Source organism: Phaenicophaeus curvirostris, chromosome 19 (assembly GCF_032191515.1).
Source record: "Phaenicophaeus curvirostris isolate KB17595 chromosome 19, BPBGC_Pcur_1.0, whole genome shotgun sequence".
In the NCBI taxonomy this organism is placed as follows: Eukaryota; Metazoa; Chordata; class Aves; order Cuculiformes; family Cuculidae; genus Phaenicophaeus; species Phaenicophaeus curvirostris.
This window is the reverse complement of record NC_091410.1, coordinates 11,832,297-11,860,259: the sequence shown is the minus strand read 5'-3', so window position 1 is coordinate 11,860,259 and position 27,963 is coordinate 11,832,297. Positions and strand designations below refer to the sequence as shown.

At 40.9% G+C, this 27,963-nt stretch overlaps 1 protein-coding gene across 6 annotated transcripts in view; it reads right to left on the bottom strand.

The window, feature by feature from the left end:
• Positions 1 to 177: 177 nt before the first annotated feature.
• The window catches only part of TEX2 (testis expressed 2), a 45,707-nt gene continuing 17,921 nt past the window's right edge, over positions 178 to 27,963 (bottom strand). For 5 of the 6 annotated variants that reach the window (XM_069872454.1, XM_069872449.1, XM_069872453.1 and 2 more), the window contains exons 2-12: positions 21,698 to 23,352; positions 17,000 to 17,200; positions 16,532 to 16,862; positions 15,179 to 15,426; positions 12,641 to 12,790; positions 11,173 to 11,272; positions 8,924 to 9,056; positions 5,600 to 5,722; positions 3,430 to 3,639; positions 3,083 to 3,203; positions 178 to 2,231 (exon numbers count right to left, since the gene is read on the bottom strand). In XM_069872454.1, coding sequence (XP_069728555.1) covers positions 2,109 to 2,231; positions 3,083 to 3,203; positions 3,430 to 3,639; positions 5,600 to 5,722; positions 8,924 to 9,056; positions 11,173 to 11,272; positions 12,641 to 12,790; positions 15,179 to 15,426; positions 16,532 to 16,862; positions 17,000 to 17,200; positions 21,698 to 23,326 — 3,369 coding nt within the window. In that variant the 5' untranslated portion in view covers positions 23,327 to 23,352 and the 3' untranslated portion in view covers positions 178 to 2,108. Of the gene's footprint in view, positions 2,232 to 3,082; positions 3,204 to 3,429; positions 3,640 to 5,599; positions 5,723 to 8,923; positions 9,057 to 11,172; positions 11,273 to 12,640; positions 12,791 to 15,178; positions 15,427 to 16,531; positions 16,863 to 16,999; positions 17,201 to 21,697; positions 23,353 to 25,016; positions 25,054 to 27,963 lie in introns of those variants that run through there. The other variant, XM_069872451.1, reaches the window with a different exon arrangement.

The window sequence follows — 27,963 nt, the reverse complement described above, 5'->3', positions numbered from 1 at the left end:
TTTTCAACAGTCTGCCTTGGTTAAACCTGAAAAATCCCCTGTTGCTATCAAGTACTTGTAAACAATCTGAAAATCACATAGCTCACCATTATCTGAGTAAGTTGCTTCTCCACTGAGTGTCTGAAACAACTCAGAAGATTGAGGCTAAGCACTGTAGAAATAAATTTTACCTGAATGATTGGTTGACATGGGATAGATTTATTTAATAAAACAAAGCAAGCAGATTGTAGTTACCCACAGTTTATGAAGTGCAATATGACAATCTTGTGTAATAAGTCTAACTCTGCTTACACATTAGTGCATCTAGTCCTTTGACTTTAGTTATTGCACATAGAAATTAAATCATATAAAAGACCTGCGTACGAGACATGCAGACTTCATGAAAGGCAAATAATGCCTACATCAGAGCAAACCCCAGAATATACACAGCCTGGAATGGTCAAGGAGGAGTTCAGGTAACAAATATAACCTACTAATATTTCAATTAAAAGTAACCAAAATAGGTGTTCAAATATAGAATTAATTTTAAATATATTAAATGCTAGTTTTCTTTTATGTTTCAGGCAAGGTGCTGTTTAAAAAACCTTCAATATAATAGCTTCATTTAGAGATGGTAAATCATCAAGTTACACATGGAAATTTTGATTTACATCAAATGTGACAACACAACATACAAAAATTCTTAAAAAATTACTTCTAAAAAAAAAAAGCAAATCATGTTATAAAAGGAGAGCCAAAACTCACCTTCTTTGTAAACTAAAAGTTTTTCTGACATCCATGAACAGTTGGCAACATTGAGCATCAGAAAGATTTTACAAGTGTTGAGCAGTGGATATGTAGTGTTGAAATATTGGATTCACTGCATACGTTTAGTCTTGAATCATCAGATAGAAATTAAAGGCAGTTCCCCTCCCCCTTTAGTTTGGCCATTAATTAGCAGAAACACTCTTCAATTACATCGCCATCAGCTTAAATAACTGTAATGCTTGAATTCCTATTCCATGAAGTCCAAAAGAAACAAGGCATGGGGGTCAAAATCTTTTGATCACAGCTGTTTCCAGAGGCACCAAGGACTGTGATGCCTGGAGCCAGGTGGCTGTAACCTGAGAGTTTGCACCCATGCGTTGTGTGTAAACACAGTGCAATGGAAAAGACTCAACAGCAACAAACTCTTCTCTAGGAAAAAAATGGGGTTTGTTTTGTTGTAGCGAGAGGCTCTGTACACAGCAGGGTAACTCGGTACTTCTGGTCGTGTACAGTGTTAGATGTTTATGTGTGTGCTCATGTCGTTATAAACATTCAGAGTTAATCATGACCCAAGGTGATTGTACCTCACTATAAGGCGGCTTGCTATGGTTTGGTCTCATGGCTTTACGGACTCGTTTTCTCCTCATTTACAAAAAAATGTGACAGTCTCACCTTCACTAATAAGTTGTGTGTTTTATGGCTACTTGCTTCCCCAAAAAAGCACAAGTTCTGTATGAAAAAAAAGTAATATGTATATACCACGCTGAATCACAATATTACCTATACATCCAATTTACATTCTTTTATCCTGAAAGCATTTCATATTTCGATTGCTTGACACAAGCTATTGACTGCAGAAGTGAAAGAACATAAAACAGTTCATTCTACACCTCCAACTGCCTGAGAAAGAAAAATATTCCTCCAGTTTTATAAATTCATTCCTATTTAGGATTTTTTTCCATTTGGCACGCAGTTCCTTTGCTGCCAAAAAACCTTTCAATGCTTTAATGCACATTAACGTAGCATGAAAACATAAGCTGAACAAAAGGTGTGTCAGCAAGCTCCTTGATCTAGTACAGTTAGGTTCCTCCTCCCTCCCCCAAAGAACAGGTCATATTAGCCTCCGAGTTAAAATCCCGATGGCAGCCAGAACAAAAATAAATCAACTGCTCAATGGAATGAACCTTCCATGTAGCTGAAGTACACAGGAACAAGAACCAGGCAAGTGAGCACAAGGGGATGATTATAGGCAGTCCTCGGCGGGGGGGAAGTGGCACAAGTTAAGGATGAGAACTACAGCACAGTTTATAGAACCATGAGAATAACTTTATAATACTGTAAACTGCAAGAGTTTTCACATGTCACGGTTGATCAGCGGCCTCTGTGATCAGATCTTTAGGAGGGCACGTGGAGGAGCGGGGATCCATGGCTGAGTGCATTAAAGGAATATAAACATCGTCCATGTTTGGCATGACAAAGATTTTCTGTGAAAAAGATGCAATTAAATCAAGTTACATTTCATATGCCAGTTGAAACCTTAGGTTTCTGATTTGTTTAATTAAATAACCCATCAAATTTCCAGATAAAAAGTTCTTGGGTTCAGCACTATTTGATTCAATGCCTGTACTAAAGCCCTGTGGTGTCCATTAATTCAAGCCATTCCATTGTGTTGTAGGTAAAGCTCAGAAATATGATCTCTGCAATTTCCATTAAACTGGAACAGCACCACAGGAAACACCAACTTTTAACACTGCTGCTTTCTCAGCTCTTGCCCATCCACTCTCAACCTGTACTTTCAATGAAATAAGCAGGTTTAATTTCTGGTTGATTTTACAGGTTGTGGTCCAGAATGAATCTGGTCAGAAAACAGTTTTTTTCTCCTACAAGTATTTGTGTAAATTTTTTCCCTATTTTGCATTCCAGTCACTGTGATTTTTAAAAACCATTTTAAAAGAAGTGGTACCAGGACACCTTACTGCCTCATCTGTTCTTAATTTCAGACAGCAGTTTGGCCCTCTGTCACCTAAGAACACCTAGTATCAACTTTTTATTTAACTACTACAAATTCTGACATGGTGCCTGTTTCAAAGAAATGGAATTTCGCCTCTAAAATCATTCTGGCAAGTGCTGAAACAGACTTCCATCCAGGTCTACACATGGTCTTGAGACCCTCACAGAAGTTAGTTCTAGCTGAATTCTTACCATCCTTTCCTGTGAACAGGAACAGCGGAGGATACCGACTGGTCTTGTAAGAAACAGGGGATGCACAAAAATTAAACCCCCATCCCTCTAATAGACCAAACCTATCGTTAATGAACATGTAAAGGAAACACACCTGAAACTCTTGCTCTAGTTTCTTCTCTATCCAGTCTGTTACGTGAACCAGGGTCACTTCTCTCTCACCGAGTTTTGGCCGAGCTTTTAACTCCAGGTAGGGAGGTCTCCGGAAGCCATACCTGAGGACAGCACATGCAACAGGTTTTGTTACAAACACTTCAACAAAGCATATACTCGCATCTGCTAACAGTCAGTGTTCTCTCAACAGCAGCTCCTACTTCATTTACAACTGGTTTGTATTACACCTCTTCCAGAACCCTTTCCAACTACCCTTTACCTTCCTTCTTGGTTGCAATCCCTTAGGACACACCTGAAACGCCGCCCAGTTGTGCAGCATCCTCTTACCATATTCTGTCAGTAGGTGGAGGTGGAATGTTAATTACTAGCGTTCCTCTGCACTCTTGTACTTCAACTGTTAGCAGCAATGGAGTATTAGAAACCTCTTCAATTTTCTTCTTAATAAACTCAGTCTCTGTTGCTTTCTGGAAGTATTTTGACTTAGTAATTTTATCCACAATTCTCATGATCTTACTTGTCCGATGTCCTCCAACATACCTTTAGACAGAGAACAAAAAAGTGTACATCAAGGTAATTTTCTCAAACCAACTGTTTGCCGGGACACCTGTAGATTTCCTGTTAAATATAAAAAATCTGAACAGACATGTATTCACACGTCCAAGCAGCACCTACCAGCCCCTGAACACAGCAGCAGTGCTTGTCAGCTACAAGTGTCTGGCAGAAATTCTGTCCAGTCGGAAGGCGCCTCCTTCCCAGTTGGAATGCAACTTTTTAAAAATTGCAAATACGCCTGTGTTATTTATGCCAGTAAACTGGCATGAGAAGTGACAACCTGGCTGTTCCCAACCTAACAGACTGTCAGAAGACAGAGACACAGAGCCATATGCACAGATCCGTACAGAAGGTCCAACCATCCTGTCTAGTATATTTAACAGTGCACGTCGAACAAAAACATTTTCATTTTAAGGTATCGTAGCATTTACAATTCAGGTGGTGAAAAAGAAGAGGAAGGAGATTTTCGGCAGCAGGTGGAATGATATCCCCAAAATGGTTAACTATGCCTGCAAAAGAGGCTGCTTTTCCTAGCAATAGTGTCAGCATCCTAGCTTTTAAAACAGATGCTTTAAGGACTGAACGTGTCTTCTCACACCTATCCCATTTCAGAAATACACACTCTAAGAGCAGCACATTTGACATTTTCGCACACATACCCAATTGTGGCTCTTGATGTTATGCAGTAGAGGTAGCCCAGCTAAGGAAGTAACATTTTCCTATCCTACAAAAAAAATCTATGTTTATTCAGCCTTTTACAGATCTTTTTCCTTAGCATGAGATAAGATGAGAGAGTCCTCGACTGATAGAGAAGGGGTGAATGAATTTCAACTGTTGACTTTACACTCTTAACTTTACCCATGTAAAGTCATTACTCTCTCATCAGATTCTACAGCAATAGTAATGCAGATTTTTGAAAGGTGTAAGGAAATTCTTTCAGTATTTTACTAAACAAAAAAATTTGTTCTTTGTTCTTTAGACTTCTTTATATGATCTATATTTTTTTTAAAGATATGAAATGCATCTATTGAAATAATTTCAACAATTCATCACTTACTTTTCAAAAGGCTTTAGGAGTAAAACTCCATGGAAATTCCCTTAAACACTTTGAATATGTCATGAGGCCTTTTGGTATACTCATTGTAAAGTCAGAGACATGTTCAGACATAGAAACACTGTGATTGTCTGAGACATTCCAGTGCTGCTATAAATTTCTCTTTTCATGGCATAATTTTGATCAGATGTAAAAAGAAAAAAAAAAAAAATCAGAAAAGCAGCCAAACCAAGGAATGACGTGGCAAAACTGACATGAGGAAATGTTCTTTAGAATTCTTGCGCGACATCAGAGGGCAGTATTGCACAGCCCTGACACCCAAAGTCCTTAGAGGAGAAAAAAAGAAAAACAAAACATAAAACCTTGAGTAAGAAAGCTTGGCTTGAATAACAGTTGTTTACTTAAAGAAAAGAACATGCTGGAAGTAAGGGATCAGCAGGATCAGTATGGGTATAATACTGCATACAAAGAAAGTACTTCAGGTTCACACACAAAATCCTGTTCTTGGCCCTGCTGCGAGGCAGGGCACGCTGGGGAAGGTCTCCATGGGTTCTCGTCCCAAAGACTTGGCTCTCTCTGTAACCCTAATAGCGAAGGAATTAAGAGGCATCAAACGGAGCACAGGTCACCCTGCGGAAGTGCTGAGAACAGGGCACACAGCACGGTAAAGCGCTCAGCAGAGCAGCTCCCTTTCAGTCTGGAACACATGGCTTGATGGTTGCTTTTTGCTCCAGTAACAGGCCAGTTGTGTTTGCTTAATTGCCTGGATACACTCACACTCTGCCATCCTGCGTGACAATGAGCACTACAGTGCTGGACCGAGATATCACTCACACCAAGCCTGGAAACGTGGCAGGGAGGAAAGGATTTACACACACGCTGTAGACTCACCCTTCTGCTCCTGGAGTCACCTGCTTCTCTCCTGTCAATTCAGGAGCATCATCCTCCTCGGAAGACCCAGCGCTGGAGGATTCCTCATCGCTGTCTGCAAGACAATACGCCCTTGGCCTGAAACTGAAACAACGCAATTTCCAGGTCAAATGTAATATTCTTAAATAGCTATTCATCACGCACAGCTTTGGCCGACCTTTCGTGGATTTCTGCTGGAGATTCTGAAATAAACTCTATGTAAAAGAACAAAACCGGAGCCATTCTGAAGCCAGCCTGTCAGAACTTGCTTCAAAACACAACATTTGTCTTCTCCAGCAGAACATAATCCTGTGTAAGGATCCATACTTTTGTCTCATACAAATTTAGGCTATAATCTCCCTTTAGTATTTTTGCTGGAAACAATCCTTTCCCTAACCATATTTGTAGGGAAATTCGACCTTTGAAGCTCTGAGTGATTTAAGGTTTTGGTTTGTTTTTTTTCTGAAGAGTCCAAGGTGGAATAAGGCAAAGAATGTCATGGGGAGAAGAGAGGGGGAAAAGTAAAGTAATAAAATCAAACAAGTGCTGCTCTTAGGATACAAAATATCACACAGTAGTACTAATTCCTGGACTTCTACTATGGAAGAATTCATGTACACAATCACAGAAAGAATTTCAAATCTCTTAAACGGATTACAACTAGGGAAGGATACAGTGAATACACTTCAGTACTAAGAGATCTCTACTGAATGCAAGAGCTTGAAACAGTTACACAACACAAGCTTCAAAAGCACATGGGTTTAGCCCTAGGGACTATACCCAGCACTACAATATTCTACGTCTCGTTCAGAATACAGTTTATAGCTGTGTTTTCTTTCTTTTTTTGTGTGTGTGTTCTTGGAAATTTATTTGAAGCCTGAGGCCACTGTCTGCTGTTCTGTACACAGAACAGGCTGTAGTTGCTGCATCAAGTCCTAATGCAAATGGACAGATCACGTCCAGCTCGTGGGGCAGAGCCCTCCCTCCTCACTCCCTGCTTCAGGACCGGAGCAGGAATCCCATGCTCTTTCTACACCAAGGAATGCGCTACCCAGGCTGTGGAATCGCTCATAACCTCTTCTTCTTACCCAGAGATGCATTTCATACATGAAGAAGAGCGAGAGAGCTGCACAAACCAAGGTTGCAGGCAGGGGGGTGGATGGCTCATGCCACCAGCCCCAACAGCAAGGCCAGAGCTGTATCTCAGAGAGTTCACTTCATGTCACATCATGGGCCCAGATAGCAACGCTGGCACTGTTTCTCAGAAATGAGTTCACATTTTCAGGTCAAACTACATATTTTCTGCCTGGGCATGACCTTGCTTCACTTCCCTCTGCACCTCATACTACCCAGTTCCAAGTGTGCCCAAGGCATTTTCAAGGCTCTCAGGGGTGTCATCTTCTCACAAGGAGAACTTCGTTTGTGTGGGTAATAACCAGCCCTCTGAAGTGCCTCCCCAGGAACTAAGAGCACAAGACTCCCTTGCATTAAACAACGCGACAATAAGCAAGCTCGAGTGAGATTTTAAGGGTTCTCTGCATACAATGGACCGTTTATACGACACAAACATTGGCAGAAAAACACTTGGGAGCTACAGCGTTGTTCCTGAGCTGATTGCAGAGTATTTTATGAATTGCCATTTGTCAGTTTGTTTTTAAATAGCAAAAAACATAGCAAAAAGGCCTGATGGAGTAAGAAACGGTGGTAACTTTGGGTTAGCCTGCCTGCTTTTGCCTCATCTCTGGTATGGTAGAACCTGCTACTGTCTTAATTTTATAAAATTAGCAATTAAATAGTTTTTTACCCTTTTTGAGAGCTGCATTTTCCTGAGAGTGCATGCAAGACAGACAGCATTATCCAGCTGTGTAACAGCACGCTTCCATTTCAAACAGTAACACAGCAGCAGCGATCAAACGGACTGCAGCGTTGAACCTCTCATCTCACTTTACTTCAACAGCATCTAGGGGCAGTTAAAACTCACTGCTGTCCCCCCACCCCTCCTCTTTCTGGATGAGTAGCTGCCTTTCTTACTCAAGTTTGTGGTTACAGCATCTCAGGAGGAGGTTTGTTCCAGGCTCTTGAGAGACAGAAATGAGTGTGAGAAGCAACATGCATCACTTACAGACAACACGACTGCGGATGCAAGTGCATGCAGAGCAGTCTCATTACCACAGAACTGGTAATTAAGAAGGCCAGCAAAATCAACACACGCAATAGAAAGCATAGATGAGAATCCAACTGTTCTATACTTCTCAGAGTCTTTAATTTGTTTGTTTGTTTATGATACCCGTTGTATTTAAAGGAAAAGAAAAACAACCACCAAGCAACCAAGAAACCTCACTCAAACTAGAATACGTTAGACTGCTCTTTCTGTGAAGCTGGCAGGGAACCTGGCCTTCAGCATCTGAAATATCACAGCCTGTGCAGGGAGGAATACAGTTAATGGTTCCACCTTCCAGTAAGTGGTTGCTTAGCTACAGACATTTACATTTGCGTTGCTGGGGGCCTATTGCTCAGCCAGAATCAAGCTGATTTTTACATATGAAATCAATTTGTTCACTAATTTTTTTCTGAGACCATTCTTGCACTGGACAGATATAAAATACACAAAGAAAACCCTTAAGGGATGGGGAAGAAAAACAAGAATTCCATTTGTAGAGCATTTCATTCTCTGTCTCTCGTTTTCTGGCACGACGAGATTAAAGTGATTTTTCAAAAATCACATCTACCAATTGTACTGATGTAAATTCAGAAATATTTATTTCAAACAGTGACGATGAGAATCTAGGTCAATTTTAAAACCTTCTGAATTTCTACCAGCGTATGAGATCATTCAGCCATTAGTTTTTTCACATTTATTTCCTTGTCATGACTCCAATGTAATGTAGCGCTCCTAGAAGCATTATTTCACGATATCTCAGAATAAACGCTCAGAGCTACGACATCAGTATGCAAAGCATTTGTTTTCTTAACTCTGAAAGACTACAATATTTTATTCATATCTAAATGAATGGCCAGATTTGGAGTTGTGCACTAAATCAGAGACCACTCAGTGTTCAGGGACTGCGTTCTGAAGTTCAAAGAGAACACAGCCCTAGAATGATTGTACTACAAAAGCCTTTGAAGGCAATTATCAGTGGTATAATAAAACATTAAAGTTGCACAGGAAGGCCACGTCCTATGCTCGCATGTATGCAACCCCTCAACCCCTTTCAATCTCCTGCAGAGCCAGAGCTACATATATGCAAGGAAATTTGACTTTATCACTATGAAAGCTCTCACTTGACTCTGCCTTTAATATCTTACCCTTCTTTGCCGATCTCTCCAACTTTAAGCGCTTCACCAAGTGGCTCTTTACCAAGTTTGGTCAAGTTCATCTTGGTCTCTAGTGTCATTAGAAATGATCCATTGTAGGACATATCCAAATCAATCCAAAGTCCTAAAATTAACAACAATAACAAAAATATGTCACTTTAAAATAAAGCGAATGTGACTGTTCCTACTGTCAAGCCAAAACTTGTTTTAAAACAAGTCTACACATCACTTTTTCCAAACAGCAAAACTACTTTTTCATCAACCAATTATGTCATTAATTCCCAAAAAATTCAAAGCTTACCAAAGCAAGTTTTCTGCTCACATTAAGCTTAAGGAACAAGTAGAATGCTCAGATATGAATTGAAGCCACTCTGAAAGACAGATCAGCGAGTAAAGCTAACGATCTAAAAAAGGAGTGTGATTTACACACACCTAAACTGCTTAAGAGATCTGAATCAAGATAAAGAAAATAGAATATAATCAGGGATTCACTTCAAAACTATTTACAGTACTGCTCCAAGCAAAACAGTAATGGGGACACTCCCCTCTATTGCTTATACTGTCCAAATGAAGCAAAACTTGAAATCCCTGAGCAATACTGCTTGTCGTACATCACAACCTGCAGCCTCCTTTGCTTTCAACGATGGTGTAATCGAACAAGTACGAAAAGGTTCGCTCAGTAACTCAGCTATAGACATCTTTTAATGACTCACAGCACAGGGCCATTACTTAGAACAACTCTAGATGCGTAGTAATAAGTTAAATCCTATTGTGTGGGCAGAGTATTCTCTTATCACAATCACCAAAAGAAATATCTTGGGAATAATTGCAAAATTAGGTCCTGCCTCTTGAGTGACACTCTGCAGTCCCACTGATTAAAAAAAGCTGTAGGGTATTTGTGACCCAGAGATTAGAAATCAGATGCCACTAAGCGTAGATTATGCATCCTTACGCATTTCTTTTTCCGGTGTGCAGTTTATTCATAGGTCAAGTTACCAATATATTTATCCTATGAAAACCAGCACTTCCAGCTATCATCCCTGTATTCATGTCCTTTTAAGTACAATAGCAAAATAAGTTTTTTTCAGTAATCATTCACTGCAGACTTTTAAAAACTCAGACTCTGAGTTTATGTGTCATTTGTGTCAACACGAAAGAAGTTAAAAGATTGTCATAAGTGTTTGCTTGTCACAGTCTAACTGAACAAGAAGCAGGACGAGTTAGCTGTTCTCACTGCTGTTGTCCACAATTAATTGAAGCCGAGTATTCAGCAGCCTCCTAAATCCCATCTCATGACTTCAAACTGCAGTCTTTGGTTACAGCTAAAGCTATGAGAACAGAGAAAGGAATTCAGAAAATGTTTAAATCTTGGCAAAGGGGAACACTGACAAAAACCCCAGAGTGTGTTTCTTTAAAAAGAAACCACAAAGCCACCTGATAAGCACCACACATGTAACAATTTTTCTGAAGTTTTTGCTTTGTTTTCTGTAACTCAATAAAATTTCTCCCCATGGTGAAGCCACTTGGCTGCTGGGAAAACCAGAGGATGTCCCACATGCTGTGGAGAACCCACTGTCCCATGCATTAAGCATACAACAAGGAGCAGCAATATATTTCAGTTCCCTGAGTACTGATTGCACAAAATCTTATTCCATCTATTCAGTTTTTATTCCTCTTAAAAGATGGGGTTTCTTCCCAGTGACAACAAACCAATCTGCTCTTTTCAAACATACTTTGTTTATGAAGTGGAAAACATACTTTCAAAAGTTGGGACCCAATGTTTTAGAGATAAGGCTTTTCCCCAAAGAGTTACGAGTCTCAAGCGAAATAAGGGCAAACAATAGCATCTAGAATGTGTCTTCTCAGAATAAGGCAGCTTCTCTCGAAGCGAGCCAAATCCATTTTTTGCTATGGTACAGAAACAGATCTGTCTTGAGATGCGTATTGCTCTCTCTAGCCCATGACAGAGTATCAGATAAAGGTCTGCATGTAAATTTTAGTTTAATTCAGTAATTATTTCCAGTGGAAAGACATGACCATATTTCCATCTCTATAGAATTATGTTTATACTAAGCTTGATGCTACTGGTATTGGAGATAAAGACTACTCAGTATCAACTCAGAATAAGTTCTAATTACGTGTACCTTCTTCTTAAGACACAGATACAGATAAAAACTCGGTTCTCCACAGGTATGAAGGCATGAACCTGGCAAACCCGAAAGAGGAAGCACGTATTTTACCTCTGTGATCAACAGAAGGTTTGAAGGCTTGAAGGATCTTCGGCACTGCTATCCCCATGTCAAGCTCGGTGAGAGTTAGCTCATTCATGAAATACGGCAGCTAAGAGAACAGAACGTAAAAACCCAATCATGTTGTAGAACTAAACATCGTTGTTTCTTCAGAGAAGAAAGGTCATTACACTTTAGGAATGGATTGAGCTGAAAAGCCAGCAGTGAAAGAAAGAAATACAATTGCAAAAATTTCTTCCAATTCTAGGATTTCACAGTTAGTAGTTTCAAAATAATACTCTAAGGAGAGATTCAGCATTTGAACTTGTTATGTTTTTAAGTGATGCTGAAGTGCAGACGCTGTCCTCAAACCTCCAGCCTGCTTTTTAGTCAAGAATGAAATGTAAATCCTATTTTACTGTGAATGAAAATGAAAGACTTCTTTGGAAATTCAGTCACATATTTTATAGTTGCAGTTATATCAACATTTTATCTTTGGCAAATTCTTTCATAGCACATTAGCTTTTAGATCTGTATCAATTTCAGACTAATAGAGGCACAGAATCACAATGGCTTTGGTATCTATTGACTGTAAGTATTTCTAATTGACAGAAATTTTATCTCCTGTGAAGAGACAGCGATTTAACCTATCAAAAATACATCCAACCCCCATTCCCAGTCTTTCCACTTAAACCGTTTCCAATTAGATGGTTGGGTACTGTGCTGTCACAATTGTGGAAACAGCCAGGGCAGAATTATTGCTTATTTCCCAAAGCACAGCAACACTATCTCACAGCTGGTGCTGGCAGCTAAATTTCAGAGCTTTTGTCAGCAAGAGTACATCTTCTTTTGCCCTTAAGAAGAGGCAAACTCCTCCCCAAGCATCAGGAGTTGAACAGCCCACTGATTAACTGCTGCTGTTCAGAAGTTCAGAATGCAAAGGGAAGACCCAGAAGTCATTCAGAAGCATCACTCCTCCCTTCACCCTTTGAGCTTATGCAGTTTGTGTACAATTATAACCTGTCACCCCACAGACTGCTCTTTCCCTGGCTTTTACTCCCACCAACCTCTCCTGCAAGCAGCATATGTCTGGAGTTAACAGGAGCACATCAGAATTGTGGTTTCCTGATCTCCTCCATCTGAAAGGCAATATACTATTTCCCAAAGCAGATTTCAGAACTTACAAGCAGTTCTATTTATCCCTAGAGTAAACACAGTAATACTTCCACTTTTTACATAAAAACTTCAGACACAAATAGTTAATCCAGCTGTAATTCATTTGAAAATGAAGAAGCAAAGTTAACATGTTGAGATCCTACTGTGATATGGATAAAGCTGAACTGGAACTCTGCATCACATTTATTCACTTGGGTTTTACATACAAGTACGACCTAGGTGTTTCTTCTGCCATTTTAAAAGTCAAACACGGGTTTGTTTTCTTCCAAAGGGAGTGTGTAATGCGACTCTCCAAATCAGTTACCTTTATTTTGCTAAGTTTCATCTGGATCTTCTTTGATACTAGATCAGACCAATACTTTTCTCCTAAAAAATCCCAAAATATTCTTCCAAGCAACGCGTTCACCCAGGCCTCCTGTTCTTCATTTTCAGGTTCCACTGGGGCATCTGGTAACTGAAAACAAAGAGCAGGTTATTCAGTAAATTCTATAAACTAAGGCCAAAAAGAACTCACGTAAACTGGGAAGTTCAGTGTTACAGCCCATGTTAGCCAAGAACACTAAATATTCAGCACAGACAGCAGCTTTACAACCATATCAGCTGGCCTGACATGAGCTTGCTTGTCATCATCCTGACGTGCAACAGAGTGAATGAGCCCACACAGCTACAGATTCACCTCTGGCAATGAAATGAGAAAGTTGTATGTAATTTAACCTCTGGCATAAAAAGCAGATAAACTCAGAGTGGGCAGACTTAGAAATGTGTCTGCAGCAGAGACATTCTCTTCCCAACAGGATCTAGAACAGCTATTCTACTCTTCTTTCATTTTATAAAAAGAAAAAAAATACGAAAGCAAGACATTGCATCCTTAAACCCAGTTTCGAAACATCACAAATAGATGATAAAAAAATGCAGTGCAGGGAAACAAATTCTTCCTTCCAGTGTCTGTATACAGGATTCAGGAAACCTCATCATTCCATCTGCTCCATTAAAGATTTTGTCTCCAGTCCAAAAGATTATGTCTTGGTCTCAAAACACTTGGAGATATATGTTCAGATATTGTATCACTGACATGAAAGCAAAGGCAGCTGAAATACTTCTGGGTGTGTACATGCTATCATGCATTTCATTAAAACCAGGAGGTTTCCACAAAGAAAAGACAATATACTTAACACCTCCCAGCTGCCTGCAACGAAAGGAGAATTTGCCTTTCATTATTACAGGCAGAAATCCTGAAGCCAGCAGAAAAGCTGTGCATTCTAGGAGGAGTCGGGTAGATGCTACAGTTCTGAACATCATTCCTTGGCAGTGACTGCTCCTGATGGCTGCAGCCTCGCGCAGGCAGAATTGCTGGGTTAGTAGCTTCGGCTGTGACGCAAGTTTCCTGCCAGCACTGCTGGTCTATTTATAGAACAATTTCTGACACGTGCCAGATTCAGCAGCGAATTCATCACTGCTTTGTGGGTTGTCAGGGGCTAGAATATCCTTTTTTTTTCCTGGGAGAACACGAGATGTGTTTATTTGTATGCTGTACCGTGGCCTCCTGCTCCTCTCTGGACAGTGTATGAAAGTCCGGCAACAAAGCAGCATGACATTAATTACATGTTTTACATGAATGGTATCACTTAACGTTAAGGATCCATTTATTAGGAGTGTCATGCTTAATATTAAAGTTCTGTTTATTAAGAGTGATCCAAATGCAGCCCAAGAGACCAAAGGATTAGTCAGAGCCACAGCCGTTGCTCGCTACTACGCTGCCATGTACTATACAACACTAACACATCAGCCATTTAGTATTGCTTTACAAGGCATTTAAAAAATGGAAACCATACAAACCATCCATCCATGCTTTAGGCCTCTTTGAGCAAGATCATCCAAATCAAGCTATAGCCTATCCAAGAGCCAATCCCATTTCTGTCTCCCACTCAACCCAAGGAGCAGGAATACTGCAGTAAAATCTATCCCACTGTCACCAAAGCCACAGCCAGAGGACTATCAGTACATACTAAAAGCAAACTCCTAACCCTGCTCATGGCAACAGGGCCAGGGCATCATTCTTGAGAAGAACTGAAGAGGTTAAGCACTTTCTAAAACACACAACAGAAAAAAAGAGTATTCGTGTCCAGGACAAAAAAGCACTGCCTCGTGTGATTTAGTGTGGATGAACGAAGCCAAATGTGGGGCTGAAAACAGATTTACAGTGTAAGAGCTGCACTGAGTAACTGCTACGAACAGCATCCAGCGTATATTTGTGTTATGTGACAATGCCGCCCCAGTCAGATGCTCAGATGCACTCTGAAATGGCAGGGAGCCTTCAGCTCCCCACAATCAGTAGAAAATGAAGATTAACATTACTACCAAGTACTAAAAATGCCACTTAAATTGATTCAACAAGCCAGGACCTCGAAAATATGCTTTTAGTACAACCTGCTTTAGAATACATATATAAAAATTGAACTTTTCGCTACTATTGGGAAGTGAGGCTTGCAGAATTGTGATTTGTTTGTTTTAAACGTAAGCATAAGATATAAGTTCTTTTGGGACTAGTGCTTTTCAGGACACACCTGTGCATTCCTAATGAAGAACATCTAAAGCCTTATTGCCTTCAGCTGTTCAATCTTTCAGGTACAAAACTCTGTAAAAAAAAAAACCAGACATTCTTGGGAGATTAGAAATCAAACTAAATCAATGAAAAACCACACTGACTTTATAAAAAGTTTAGGTCCAACCTGTAATTAAAGAAATTCTTTTTCCTTTCTACATAACTCATTTTAAAAGTAGTAGTTAACAAGATAAAATATATCACCACCTCTGATGCATCTTTTTTTGGGAGAAGCATTACCTTTTTCACAGCTGTAGGGCTGCTGTCTGCACTGAGAACTGGGCTACCTGAGGGGCTTTTCTTTTCCTGTGGAACACACTTTGCCATATAAATATTGTAGTCCAGAAGCATCTTCTGGCGCACGTTGCCAGCCAGATCCTTGTGCTTCGGCTGCGACGCAATTTCTTCTGCACTCCCCTTGCTGCTGCTTCTGCTATGTGTGAGAACTCCAGACTGACTATCGCTTCTACTGTGTGTTGGCAAGATCCCTAAATCAAAAGGAATAATAACTGTTTAATAGAAAAGGAACCTGACGGTCAAACAGCAGAGTGTACAATCAAACACGGCAACATAATTAGCTTGCAAATTTAATTTATTCTGAAAATACCACTAATTCCACTACTGTGTGCTTAGGTGGTCCTAAACCCAAATTAGTCAATATTTGTTATGATCCAGCAGTCAGCAGGATGTGTGACTGGAAAACTCAGCTGATCAAAAGCATATTTAAATAGGGACAGTCACATATGTACAACATATGGCAGAATTCCCAACAGCCCTGCTGGGGAATGGCTAAAATAAAAGTCGGGTGATTAAAATGTGCATGTAACTAAACTTTTTTTTTCATTTCGTAACAGATTGTTACAATTAAAAGGATTGGCAAAACCTTGTAACTATTAGAATTTTAATTAGCCATTAATTTTGCTTTTGCATTTCAAGATGTGCCAAAAATAACGATGGTAACCAATTTTTAAAAAGCTTCCTGGAGAATAAAGACAGAAAAGCATGAGTCATTCAGATTTAAAATTATATCAGAGGATGGTTTAAAACTAATACTTCAAACACTTGTTCAATACCGTAGACTAACACGTTTGGTGGTTCAGATATATGAATTAGCACAGGACTTTTTATTTAAGCAGAAACATGTTTACCTTTAACATAAAAAAGCTCTCCACTGTTTACAGGAGTCTAGAGTAGAGGGAAGGATGGAGGAGGAAGAATGGATAATGGGATTGAGTCTAATACCGCAAATGTTGACTTCAATTCCAACAATGCAGACAAAAAAGACTGATCAATTCATCCTTACAAGAATTACCAGTGTTGTCACGGTCACTGAAAAATAGTGTTTTCACACAAAACAGGCTAAAAACAGTAAGAATAGTTGAGGGCATATGGCCAAGAATAAAGCCAAGAGGAAAAAGCAGGGTGGGAAGGTGGGAATCAGAGGCCAAGGTAAGGAGCAGCAGAAAGCCTTAGCATTATCTGCCTGCAAAGATCATTATAGCTCCACAGTTGCTATAACTACCACTGGGAAAAACATAAATTTGACCTGTTTCTTTTAATAGACACTTTTACTAGAACACAGAATCGGAATACCTGGCTTGCTCCCACATAAACTGGATGGCTTCTTCGCTTCAGATTTCTGCTTGGATGCAAGAAGGAACCTTCTGAACCATTCCTCCTTCTCCCTGCCTGTCCTTCCAAAGAGATAAAGCACTTGATCTTTTTGGCTAGTGTGCTTTGCTCCATCCTTCTTGGATTCTTCGTTGTTCAAGTCCACTTTTTCAGCAGATAACTTTTCCTCTGTATTCTCCTTATCAGCCTGGGCCTTAGCCATAAAGTCATCCTGTCTAGCAAGTTCAATGCAAATAGGATACTTCTTATTCCAAATACGTTTTCGTGCCAGACTCTTAGGGACCAAGGAAATCTGAAGAATAAACGAGAAGGTTAAATTAACTTATATTTCAGTTGTATATCCTCCGTTTCTGTAGCCACATAAAGAACATAGGAACACAAGAGATACAGATACAACCTTGGACTGTTGTTAAACCGAAGCACACTCACCTTGCTCTCTGTAAGCTCATAGATTTTCTGGCTGACATAGGTGACTTCAGGCTTCGGCTCATTGTACACAGCCCTCCTAGAAATATTTTTATGGGGTTTTGAAAGCCGTAAGGTGCTTCCCTCGAGTCGCACATAGACAGAGTGAGTCAATGTAGCATGGTACGTTTCTGGATCATAATTATAGATTTCATTCATCCATCCCTAGAGAAGAAAACGCTTGTTAACAGGCTTTTAAGATGCTGGAAAACCAAGTACAGTTCCACATCAAAGTTTTAAATAATTACCAAAGCTTTGCCAAAGTTGTGTCATTTATTGTACAAACACAACAAAGCGGAGAACGCCCTCAACGAGGCGGCACCAAAGTGACAGAGCACGAGATGAGGACTGTAGCCCAAACACACGATTTGTTTTCATAAGTAAATCATTTTGCCCACGCAGTGCAGTGCTCTCCCATCTCATCTTCACTGAACGCCGCGAGATCTGCAGACGCAGGCTGGCTGGGGAGCGCAGGAGGCAGGTGGTGAGGACACGCCGCAGAGCCGCCCGCCTGCTTCCAGCACGGACATTTTAATCACCAGCAGCCCAGGCAGAGCAAACAGTCTGGCTGCTCATAGACAGCCCTGACATGTTAATCACCAACAATTAAGGACTGAGTGGAAGACCACAATGGAGTTTGTTTTAACACACCATCGCCGTTTAACATCATTTAACACATTGTGTAACTGCCCGCTTACAGCACAGGAGTCCCACGTGCTAGGATTAAATTTCATTCCTTCCTGCCAGCGAAAGAAACGGAAAACAAACCAACCAGCCCTGCTGTAACAAGCCCATGCGCGCTGACTCTAACCATGGGGGCTCTGCTGCTCCTCTAACATCTGCTTATAGAAAATGAGAGATGATAAATGGGGCAGAAGCCACACCAGAGTACTCATTCAAGGGGGACACATTTTCCCTCTCCTAACCTGCCCTGCAACATCCTTTGGTAATTATTTCTACCTGCACATTACATCTTTAATTTGGCAGACTTGATAGTCGTTAATGTCAACAGAAAGCCAAGACGAGGGAATGAAAAACTAGTACCCTGGAGCACTAAAAGGCACATTTACAAATACCTAGGTGAGTGTAGTTGGGGAAAGCATCTGCGTCTGGGACATGGGGTGAGCTGAGCGAGCATCCCTAGCGTTCTTCAAAACAAAAGAAGTTGTAACTGCCTTATGCAAAACATCCCAGAAATTACAGCAACATTTTAACTTATTAAAGAAGTTTCCACCCACACATAGAAACATAAAAATTATTGTAATGCTCATTTACTTCAGTGCTGTATCATTTCTCAAAGTAGACAGCACAGACTTCCTTAGGTTCCATAGTAACAGTGGTATCTATATTTTGCTTACTCCAACATCTAGCTCCATTTTTCACTATAAACCCTGAAAAACCTAGATTAATTAGCATTTCTTTTATGTTCAGGAAAGATTAATTCATTCATCTCTGCTCGGCTGCAAAGCAGACCACCTCTTTATTAGCAAAAATATCTAGACCAACACGGGCTCTTTGAAGCAGCTCCATGCTTGGGTTTTTTTGCTTATAGTGGGTTATATCACATAGAAATACAACGCATGAGGAAGAGTCTTCTATAAACCACGGTTCTGCACAGCAGGGTGGTTGTATGCTTGAGCATATCCCATTTCCTTCCTAGAAATTATTCAGCCAAGACATTTTTGAGCAGATAGCAATTAATTTTCAGCCAGGAACTCCAGCTGGACTTTTTGAAGCACAAAGACATCACATGAGTTGCCTAAAGCCACCGTGAGCCATTCATTCTGTGCAGAACTGGAATATCCATATGGCCCACAGATCTCTGGAGAGATTCCCACCTGCCTCCCAGATCGGATCTCGGAGCTATTTCTAGCGCAGACACTGAAGTCTGGAGCCTGCGGCCAGGCAAACATACAGACAAAAATGTGCTGCCTCAAATGTTTATCGCCTTCTCCTGCAAGGCAGTCCAGCCAAAGACCACACAAGCTGGCGCAGAGGAAGAGACACTTGGAAAGTTGATGTGTATAAGGAGCTTAGCCACACCAGCCCTCGTAATTCTAACAAGCTACAGTGTTCTTTCCAGCAGGTGAGTTGGAAACCTCTTGGTTCGTGTGGTACCCAAAAAGGAAGGTCAGAGTACACCTCAAGTTTCCTTAACATCTTGCTCGAGATGGAATAGTCTTGAGTTTTCCAGCACCAGCGCGTGAGCTGAACAGAGGCCACGCAGCAGTGTAAACAAGGTATGATTTACACTTCACTCTTTTGACTGCCATATACCATAGTGAGAAGAAAAAAAGTAATCCATGAATATAGCTTTAAAAGTGAAAAGCTGAGAGTTGAGATGACAAACACCTTCAGACACACATCAAGTGCACAATATTGCTATATGTAATCATTTTTGAGGTTATCTAAGAAACCCCCAAATTCATCCCAAAGTTCTTGCATTTTAAGAACAATTTTAGCAGAAATGCTTCCTCCCCTCTCTTTGTGAAAACAAACTGGAACACAAGATTCACAGCCTACGGAAACCGTTTTGCAACACTTCTAAACAGAGAAGTTTTGTTACCATAACGTGCGAGAAACAGATAAATTTTCCCAAACTACTGAAACAACAATGGATTTCCTTGTGTAGGAGAGCGGTGACTGTATGATAGGTCTTTTTTGTACTAGCGAAGTTCTTAAAATAAGAAATTTAGTAATTCTGGGAGGACAAAGACTATAGTCACATGCTACCCTGCAGCTGCTTGCCATTCACACTGACCCTGTGATCTCTGTTTGTAATAGTCCGCAGTTGAAATGGAGAAGAGAAGGCTCCAGGGAGACCTTAGAGCAGCCTTCCAGTACTGAAAAGGGGCTACAGGAAAGCTGGGAAGGGGCTCTTTATCGGGGAGTACAGGGATAGGATGAGGAGGAACAGTTTTAAGCTGAAACAGGGAAAATTTAGGTGGGGAGGCACTGGCACAAGTTGCCCAAAGAAGCTGTGGCTGCCCCATCCCTGGAGATGTTCAAGGTCAGGTTGGATGGGGCTTGGAGCCCCTGATCCAGTGGGAGGTGTCCCTGCCCATGGCAGGTTGGAGCTGGATGAGCCTTGAAGTCCCTTCCAACCCAAATCATTCTATAATTCTAAATTGGGAGGAAGTGCTCACCAGCAGACAGGTGACTAACCTGGAAAAGTATCAGGACAGAACACTGCAATAAAAGCCACGTTGCTCAAAGGTCACCTCTGCTATCCGAGAGCCCACACGTGCTCGCAGGATCCGGGCTGTTTGTTCGCAGACGGAGCCGGCTCCCGCAGCACAGCACGTCGCCTCTGGCACAGCAGCGCTACCAACCCTGCCAGCCCGCTGCAAGCACATGAGTCTGAACACAGCACTGGCATAAAATGGCTTTAAAAGGCCCACGCTGGTTTTCTTTTCTTCTTTCATGACCCTAGGCTGCAAATTTTGTATTCAAACTGCAGTTTAACAGAGTTAATTCATGCGAGTAGGAACAGCAGAGATAAGTCTCATAGAGCATCAACATTTTAATGTTACTTCACGATGAAAGCTCATATTTGGATTATGACTTTCCCCAGACATGGTATTAGTGCTATTAACAGATTGATTAATAACTATTATGATTAAAAGATATAATCAAATGCTGCAGCGGTCTTGAAAGACCGTCAATCACTCAGATGACACCACCTGCATTAGTATCCCTCTCATTACAACCATAATATTTTTTTTGATAAATGAGGAAAAACGTAATAGCAGTTCTTTGAGCATTTATTCATAGGGAATCTAAAGACAAAAAAAGGTCTAAGGTGGGCAGATGTTTTACTGTTCGGAATCCTGCAATTGGGAGAATATTATTTTAATTCAGAGAGAGAAATCAGGACAGGACAAAAACAGCACAAAGCCAGTGAAGTAACCAGGTACGGATCACAACAGGCTGTGCCAGATGTATGAAGCGACAACAGGTTCCAGTTGTGGACCAGAAGTAGAAACAGGGAAGGGCAAAGGAGAATAGATTTTCTAAGAGCTCTATTTAAAACCCAGCTCTCAGGAACATGTTTGACTGAACTGTAATCCACAGCGTACAGTAAAATATTCAAGACATCAGCACACAGCACCACAGACATCATAACCCGTGAGAACGTCTCAATCATCACCCATTCCTCCTCCCATCCTAATTAGCTAATGTTTGAGAATCCACACGCTCTCTAACTATTTATGCCTTACTTTAAAATGACACTTTTGAGTCTGCTTGGACTGAAAAGGCAAGACAGACAAATTACTGCCCAGACAGTAAAATACCCCAGAAACAAAATACAACTCCCAAGACGCAGCTTAAAGCACAAATGTTATTTTACAGGCTAAACTCTGACACTACTTGCTTTCAGTAGTTCAACTGCATCATTTCAAATCCATCAGCAGAACCATTTGCCCTTTTACTTTTGAAGCAATCCTGTTTGTCTGCTAATCCTTAAGGACACTGAAGCCTTACATATTCTTGGATATTAAAACATTTGTTCCCCCTCCAAAGCCATCTGACCACAAAACAATACTCTGTTCACAAATGGGGATAGTTCACCTCATTTCCACCTTCAGAATAAACCTAGTTTACTACTTTTACACAAAATAACACACACAGACACGCACGCACAAAATGCCATGACCTCACCTTCAGTATTTCAGGTTCTTTGATGTCTAGAGCTCCTGTATTCCATCGCTTTTTCATACTTTTATGCAATTTGTGATATTCACGAGTACGTGGAGTAAGAAGCCAAATCACACAGACAGCTGTCATAAATCCGAGGGCCACTCCAAAGAAGAGTCCACTTAAGTAGCCAGGGAGAGGGGTAATAAAGTAAGCATAGACTAACAGTGTTAAGAAGTATAAAGTTTTCACTGGTACTTGAGGCTGTTGCACACAGGGATTATTTTCATCTTCACTACTGAGCAGAGTACCATTTTCCTCAGTCAGCTCTGGATCGAGCACAGTTTCAGCGGGTTTATCATTTTTGCTTTCATCCTCTAGCAAGGCGAAGTCTTCAGAATACAGTTCACAAAATTCCTCATCCTCTCTGCTGGCTAGAGCAGACAAAGAACATTTTTCAAGTACAAGCGAAGTTTTTGAACTCACGTCCTTTGTGCTTACAGACTGAGAGCTTTTGGTCTCCGTCTCCTTTGCATGTTCCTCAGCCGCTTTTGACTGATTGTTCTTGTTCAGGTTAGAGTCACTTCCATAGAAATCCCCTTCGGAATCACATTCCTCTTCCTTAATGCTGTAGTTGTTATTGCTTTCCAAATGGCCATTCAAACTGGAAAGGTTTGAGAGTTCTGAAGCACTTGAAGATAAGGCTTTGGGCCTGTGGCTACTACTTTCATCACCCATTATTTTACTGAACAGCTGAAAAGGGTCATAAATTACTTCAGAAAGGCGTCTTTTAGTATCTTCAATTTTAGCCTCCATTTCAGGTACTTTAAAAAAGGAACGAGTGTCAGAGGGAGATGTTAATGGAGATGAAGGGGCAGTTTTAGAATCGCCACCTGTAGCTCGAGGTTGAGTGAACTGTTTGAACAGATGCAAGTTCAGCTTCGAGTCGGGTGGCTTGTAAGACACAGCTTCAGACTCTTGTTTAGAAGTGTCTGTAGACAGAGACTTCACTAAGGTTTTCATTAACTGTCTATGTCGCATCGGTGGGGTGGGTTCTTTTGGCTCCACATCCGTTGAAAGGGACTTGACTAAACCCTTACAAGGCTTTGAACTAGAAGCTGTGGATGATCCACTAGAACAGACAACTGATCTGGAAGGAGATGAGGATGGTGAAGACGATAGGCTGGATTTCTGTTCCACAGGTGGTGGTGTGGCCGATGAGCTAATTGTATGACATGAGTGGGATGATGGAGACGGGACTAGTGGCACTGCACTGAATACTTGGGATGTGGAAGGAGAATCCAACAGCTTTACAGTCTCTGCAGTTGGCAGAACTGCAGGTGATGAGGACAGTAGTGATGCAGAGTTGGCCACGGTAAGCGAGGTAGCTGGACCAGAAAAATCATGGCCGGTTTGCTCAAAGCAGAGGTCTTCCTTGGCTTCAAGTGCTGTTACAATGCTTTGGTCATCTAGTTCCTCATCAAGAAATTCCCTAAATTCCTCTTCCTCCTCTTCTTCCTCCTTCCCAAATGCAGAGAAATGAATCGTGATGGTTTCTCGGGAGACAGATCGTTGGACCTGCACTTTTGGTGCTGACTGCTTTGAGGACATTTCACCAGTTTTCTCTGCATGGCTACTGTTCTGACTTGTCATTGCAGGTCCCAGAGATGTCACAGAGTCTGTGAAGAAAACGTAATACTATGTTAAATGCATTTTTATCCCCTGCTAACACCCTTATTTTCAAGCATTAAGCTGAAGAAGAGACAAGCTATACGCAACAGGTCAGTCAGATGAAAATTAAAACACTCTGGACACTCAACCTCACAGGATTTAAAGCTGTCTGGTCAAATGATGGACTGTTACTAAAGAAGCTGATTGCAGATGTATTCCATTGCATAAAACATATCTATAATTCAGTTAATTGCCCCTTCACATCTGCTTAACTATCTCATTCTTAATATCATCGAATACAAGAGCAAATTCAAAGAAAGACAAGGAGAAAAACACGCTTAGGACAATTGGCCACCGTGGACCGGCACAGAGAGCATTATCAGACCCTCTCAGATGATCTTGAAGAATCCGACACAATTTCACGTAGAAAAAAAACCCCACAACCCACACAACAAAAACAAGCAGCAGAAAGCAGTTATGCTCAAAATCACAGATCTGGGTTACTCTTTGCTAGTTAATTTATTTCCACATAGCACAAACTGGCAATATGAAGATGTGCTGTTAAAATTCGTGGGTATGGTTAGATCTTTAGCACACTACATCTACGCTGTACAGTTAATTACCTTGTGTTTAAACACCAGTTGCTATGTTGCGCTAATGCAGCGCTAATTACCTGAAACAGAAGTAGTCTACTTGCACACACCAAATGTACTGAAAAAAAAAGATATTCCCACTTACTGAACACAGATTATTTTTTTTATGTTGTAATGAACTAGTTAACACAGAAAGGAAGGAAATCCTTGATTAGCCAACATTTGCCTACCCTTAAATATGTTGCTATACTATGAACTATGTCTTATCAAAGCACATTCTGAAATCAGCACCGTCAACAGGGCAGCAGCAGAACATTAACACGATGCCTGCACTTTGGCATCCTCACTCATGACTCACAAGATAGCTCTGTAGTACCCAATGCCCTCAACACCTATCCCAAAGTGGTATTTCAGTTGAGGGAATTGGTTTCCAGGAACAGGCATTTCTATTTGGGCAAATAATCATTTTTAGCCTTGCTGGAACTTCCTAAATCAACCCTGTTGACAGGTTGGCTTTGCTACCAGGCAGTTCATGCTTTTCCCAAGCTGCTCAAGGCTGTAGTTTCTAGCGAAGTTTCAAACTATTGGTACATAAAAAAAAAAACAGTGTACAAAACAAGAGAAATACTGTAACACTGCTTACTCAAGAGAGCACCTGTATTTTGGCTGACATCAGATATTTCATTACAGGCATTCTGAATATCACTTGGGATTACAACAGGAATGCCTTCTCTACATTATTCCAAGCTTTAAACAAGGAAAGGAGGTTGCAAGCAAAATAATTCCTTTCCCCAAAGAGTTTGAACATTGGATGCTTTCGTAGGGTAGAATGAGAGAGCTGCCAACTAACTCATTACTGCCGCTCCGGGCGTGAAGGCTCTGCACCCCCTCGCCCACGTCACAGCAGTTTAAAAGCAACGCCTGTGGGTGATGATTGTAAAATGCCACCACAAGAGGAAACAGCAAGGCAGGCAAACAGGGCAGGCGTGCTGCCAGGGCACAAAAACTCATTTCTTGCCTAGCCCTGTCCTGCTGAGCTGCGAGGCAGCACAGTGCAGGAGCTGGGAACGCTGTCTTACCTGGATGAGGACACATCACCATGCTGTGATCTGTCTGCTGACGAACATCGACACCAGGGACAGACCGGGTGTTGGGCAGTGCTGGGTCAAGTCACGCCATGAGACATTTTGTGAGCGGCTCAACAGGAACATCTGCTCTTACCTGCAGCAGGACTGACAGCTGGGAGGGTTTACAGAAAGAGCCAAGCACCCAAGTCCTTTTGCCCAGCAGCACCAACAGCCTTCTTCAGAACCACAAGTCCGCTTCCTTGTCCCTGCAGCAGGCAGGCACAGCCCCACCCCTCACTCAGCCTCAGAAACCACCTCGGTCACAGCACAGAGAGAACACACCGTGCACCGAAGTGCCTTAGATAATCACACTATAAACTTTATAGATAAAGCAAAGCCATTACTTTCACACTAACGATTCAAAAAGTGATTCAACCAACGGACAAAGCAGCAAACTAGGAGCTAACGTATAAGATCAGGTAAAAATTGCATACACCACGCTTGTTTTATCCACCCATACACGGCTAAACGCAGCCACATCCACTAATTAAGTAAGGGCTACTCAGTAAAGTGATTAAATGTTTTTAGCAATCACTTGGTTGGAGAAACCCGACAGAGTAACAAAGTTCACACACGTTGCCAACAGCCAACTATTCCAATGCCACTTAATGCACATCTATACCAGGGGGAAAGGGTTCACCGTTATCAGTAAAATGCGCTCATAAAAACCTGCAGCAAAGTTCAAAACTTGCCAGAGTATTTTCCCTGCTCATTGCTACTAAACACAGACCAGAAAAAGTGTTTTCCACAAAACAGAAATTCCTTTCCTGCTGAGTAAAGTAGTCATCTTACAGGCTACTAATAAGCATCGCAATACTTTCCCCTCTATCTTCCACTTGCGTCAGAAGAACAAGCCCTACATGCTGTTCAGGAAGGCACTATTTTGATTATTGATAATGCCACAATTTGACTGCATGCAGATTGCCATCACTATTATTTTGGATTACTGGATAGTGACTTCCAAGCGTCAGACTGAAGACAGATATATGACGCACATTCTAAATCTATCTTTCATTTGGTAGGAAAGAGAAGTGATGTATTTGTTTCCAACTACCTTTACAACACCCATGAGGTGTGATGGAAGAGCTACAGAAGATCTGGCATTAACAGAGACAGGAGAACCCCACTGTGTTAAGCCGCTGTCCCCAAACCAGGCAAGAAGCAGGCTAGAAGTCACCCCACCTGGGAAAAGCTGCACACGCCAATGCGATCCAAAAAATCACATTTGCTTTCAGAAATTATAGGTTCCACTTGATTTACTAGAGACTTAGCCAGTGTCTTCCTTCCAGCACTGCAGGATATGGGAGGACTGTTGCTATTCTTTATACTTAAGAACAAAGCTCTCAACATCAGACAAAACTCCTGTTAAAAGCTATAAGTCTTCATTTCAGGTCTTTCAAAACAAAGCACAGTTTTAGTGATTCTTATGGCTTACAGTCTATTTTAGCCATGTTTTAAATCGTGGGATGTTTATACCTCCAATAATCTGTTAGCACTACCTTGCCAGAGAATTAGTCTAAAAAGCCCATTCCCATTTAGCGCAGAATGGTCTCACTGAAGCAGAGATCACAGCCACTGGGTCAGTATCTGTCACAAATTTAATCTCATTCAGCAGATTTATACCACAAAAGACAAAAAAGGATACAAAAAACCTAAACTTCAACATCCTTTCCTATCCCCATTCAAATTTCTAATCGCAACAAATTCAAGTCCCCTGGCATCTCCACAAGTTAATGTATTCCATGACTGGCACCCATTATTCCTTTTACATCCCCTAGTCATTACTTTTAAATGAACCACATACAAAGTGTTGGTAATTGCCATCACACATCGCCCCGTGAAATCTTTGTGTCAGGGATCCAGTTACCCTGAACACAATACTTCAAAGCTCACTTTCCAACAGGAGTGAGGAGGAAGTTTTGCTTCACTTTTCAAGCTCGCACAACAGGATCTCAGATGGGGTGGGAAGGGAGAAGAGAAACAAAAAAACTAGTAAAACCTGTTTTAAATTTAAGCACAGAAACAAAGAATTTCTATCAGTATCAAGTACTTTTAAAAGAATGTAGTCCAATGTGTTCAAGACAAGTCAACACTAGGATCAGAGCTAAAGTAGATGGTGCCATTCACCCGGTACTCTGCACACAGACCTTCCACAGCACCTGCCTCTAATGGAGGTCAACCAGGTTACCACAACTAAGCTGGTTAACAGCTAACATCCCCCCCATCAGGAGTTCCTTCTGAGCCCCTCTAAAAAAGAAAAAAAGATTATATTTTTGTGCAAGCGCTTTTAAGGTAAGAATAATCCCAGTTAAATAACTAATTGTCTAGGTGTGCTTAGGGATGCTTAAATCTAAGATCCTAAGTACGATTTTAAAGTATTGTCAATGAGAATACTTTTAATGAAAACTGTAAGCTTACCAGAGAGATACATAAGAGGGGGTTGTCTACTGAAGCCTATGACAGAAAGGTCAAGTAAATGCAATGGCAAATAAGGAGTCTTCAAAATTACTGGTTTGTTTTTTTTTTTAAGAGAGGCATTTCTAATAAGATCTTTACTAGAAGCTTGGATTTACAATGCTTCAAAAATAATCCAATAAAAATTGTTTAATGCTAGCTAAGCGAGTCTATTCTACATTAACATTTTCCCCAAAGACCTAAGAAAGGTCAGTTACCACATTAGTTCCTCTGCCTTCACCAATAAAATATTAATTATTATTCTTTCCTATTCTTCCTCCATGACACATCACTTAGAAAAACTTCACAAAGCTGCGCTACAGTTTCATTCTGACAAATGCAAAAAGGTAAGCACGTAAAGGTGCTCTATGTCCATCTGCAATGCTAAGTAATAAACACATAACTGCTGTGTTTGTTCTCTTCTAAAAGGGAAAGGAGACGAAAT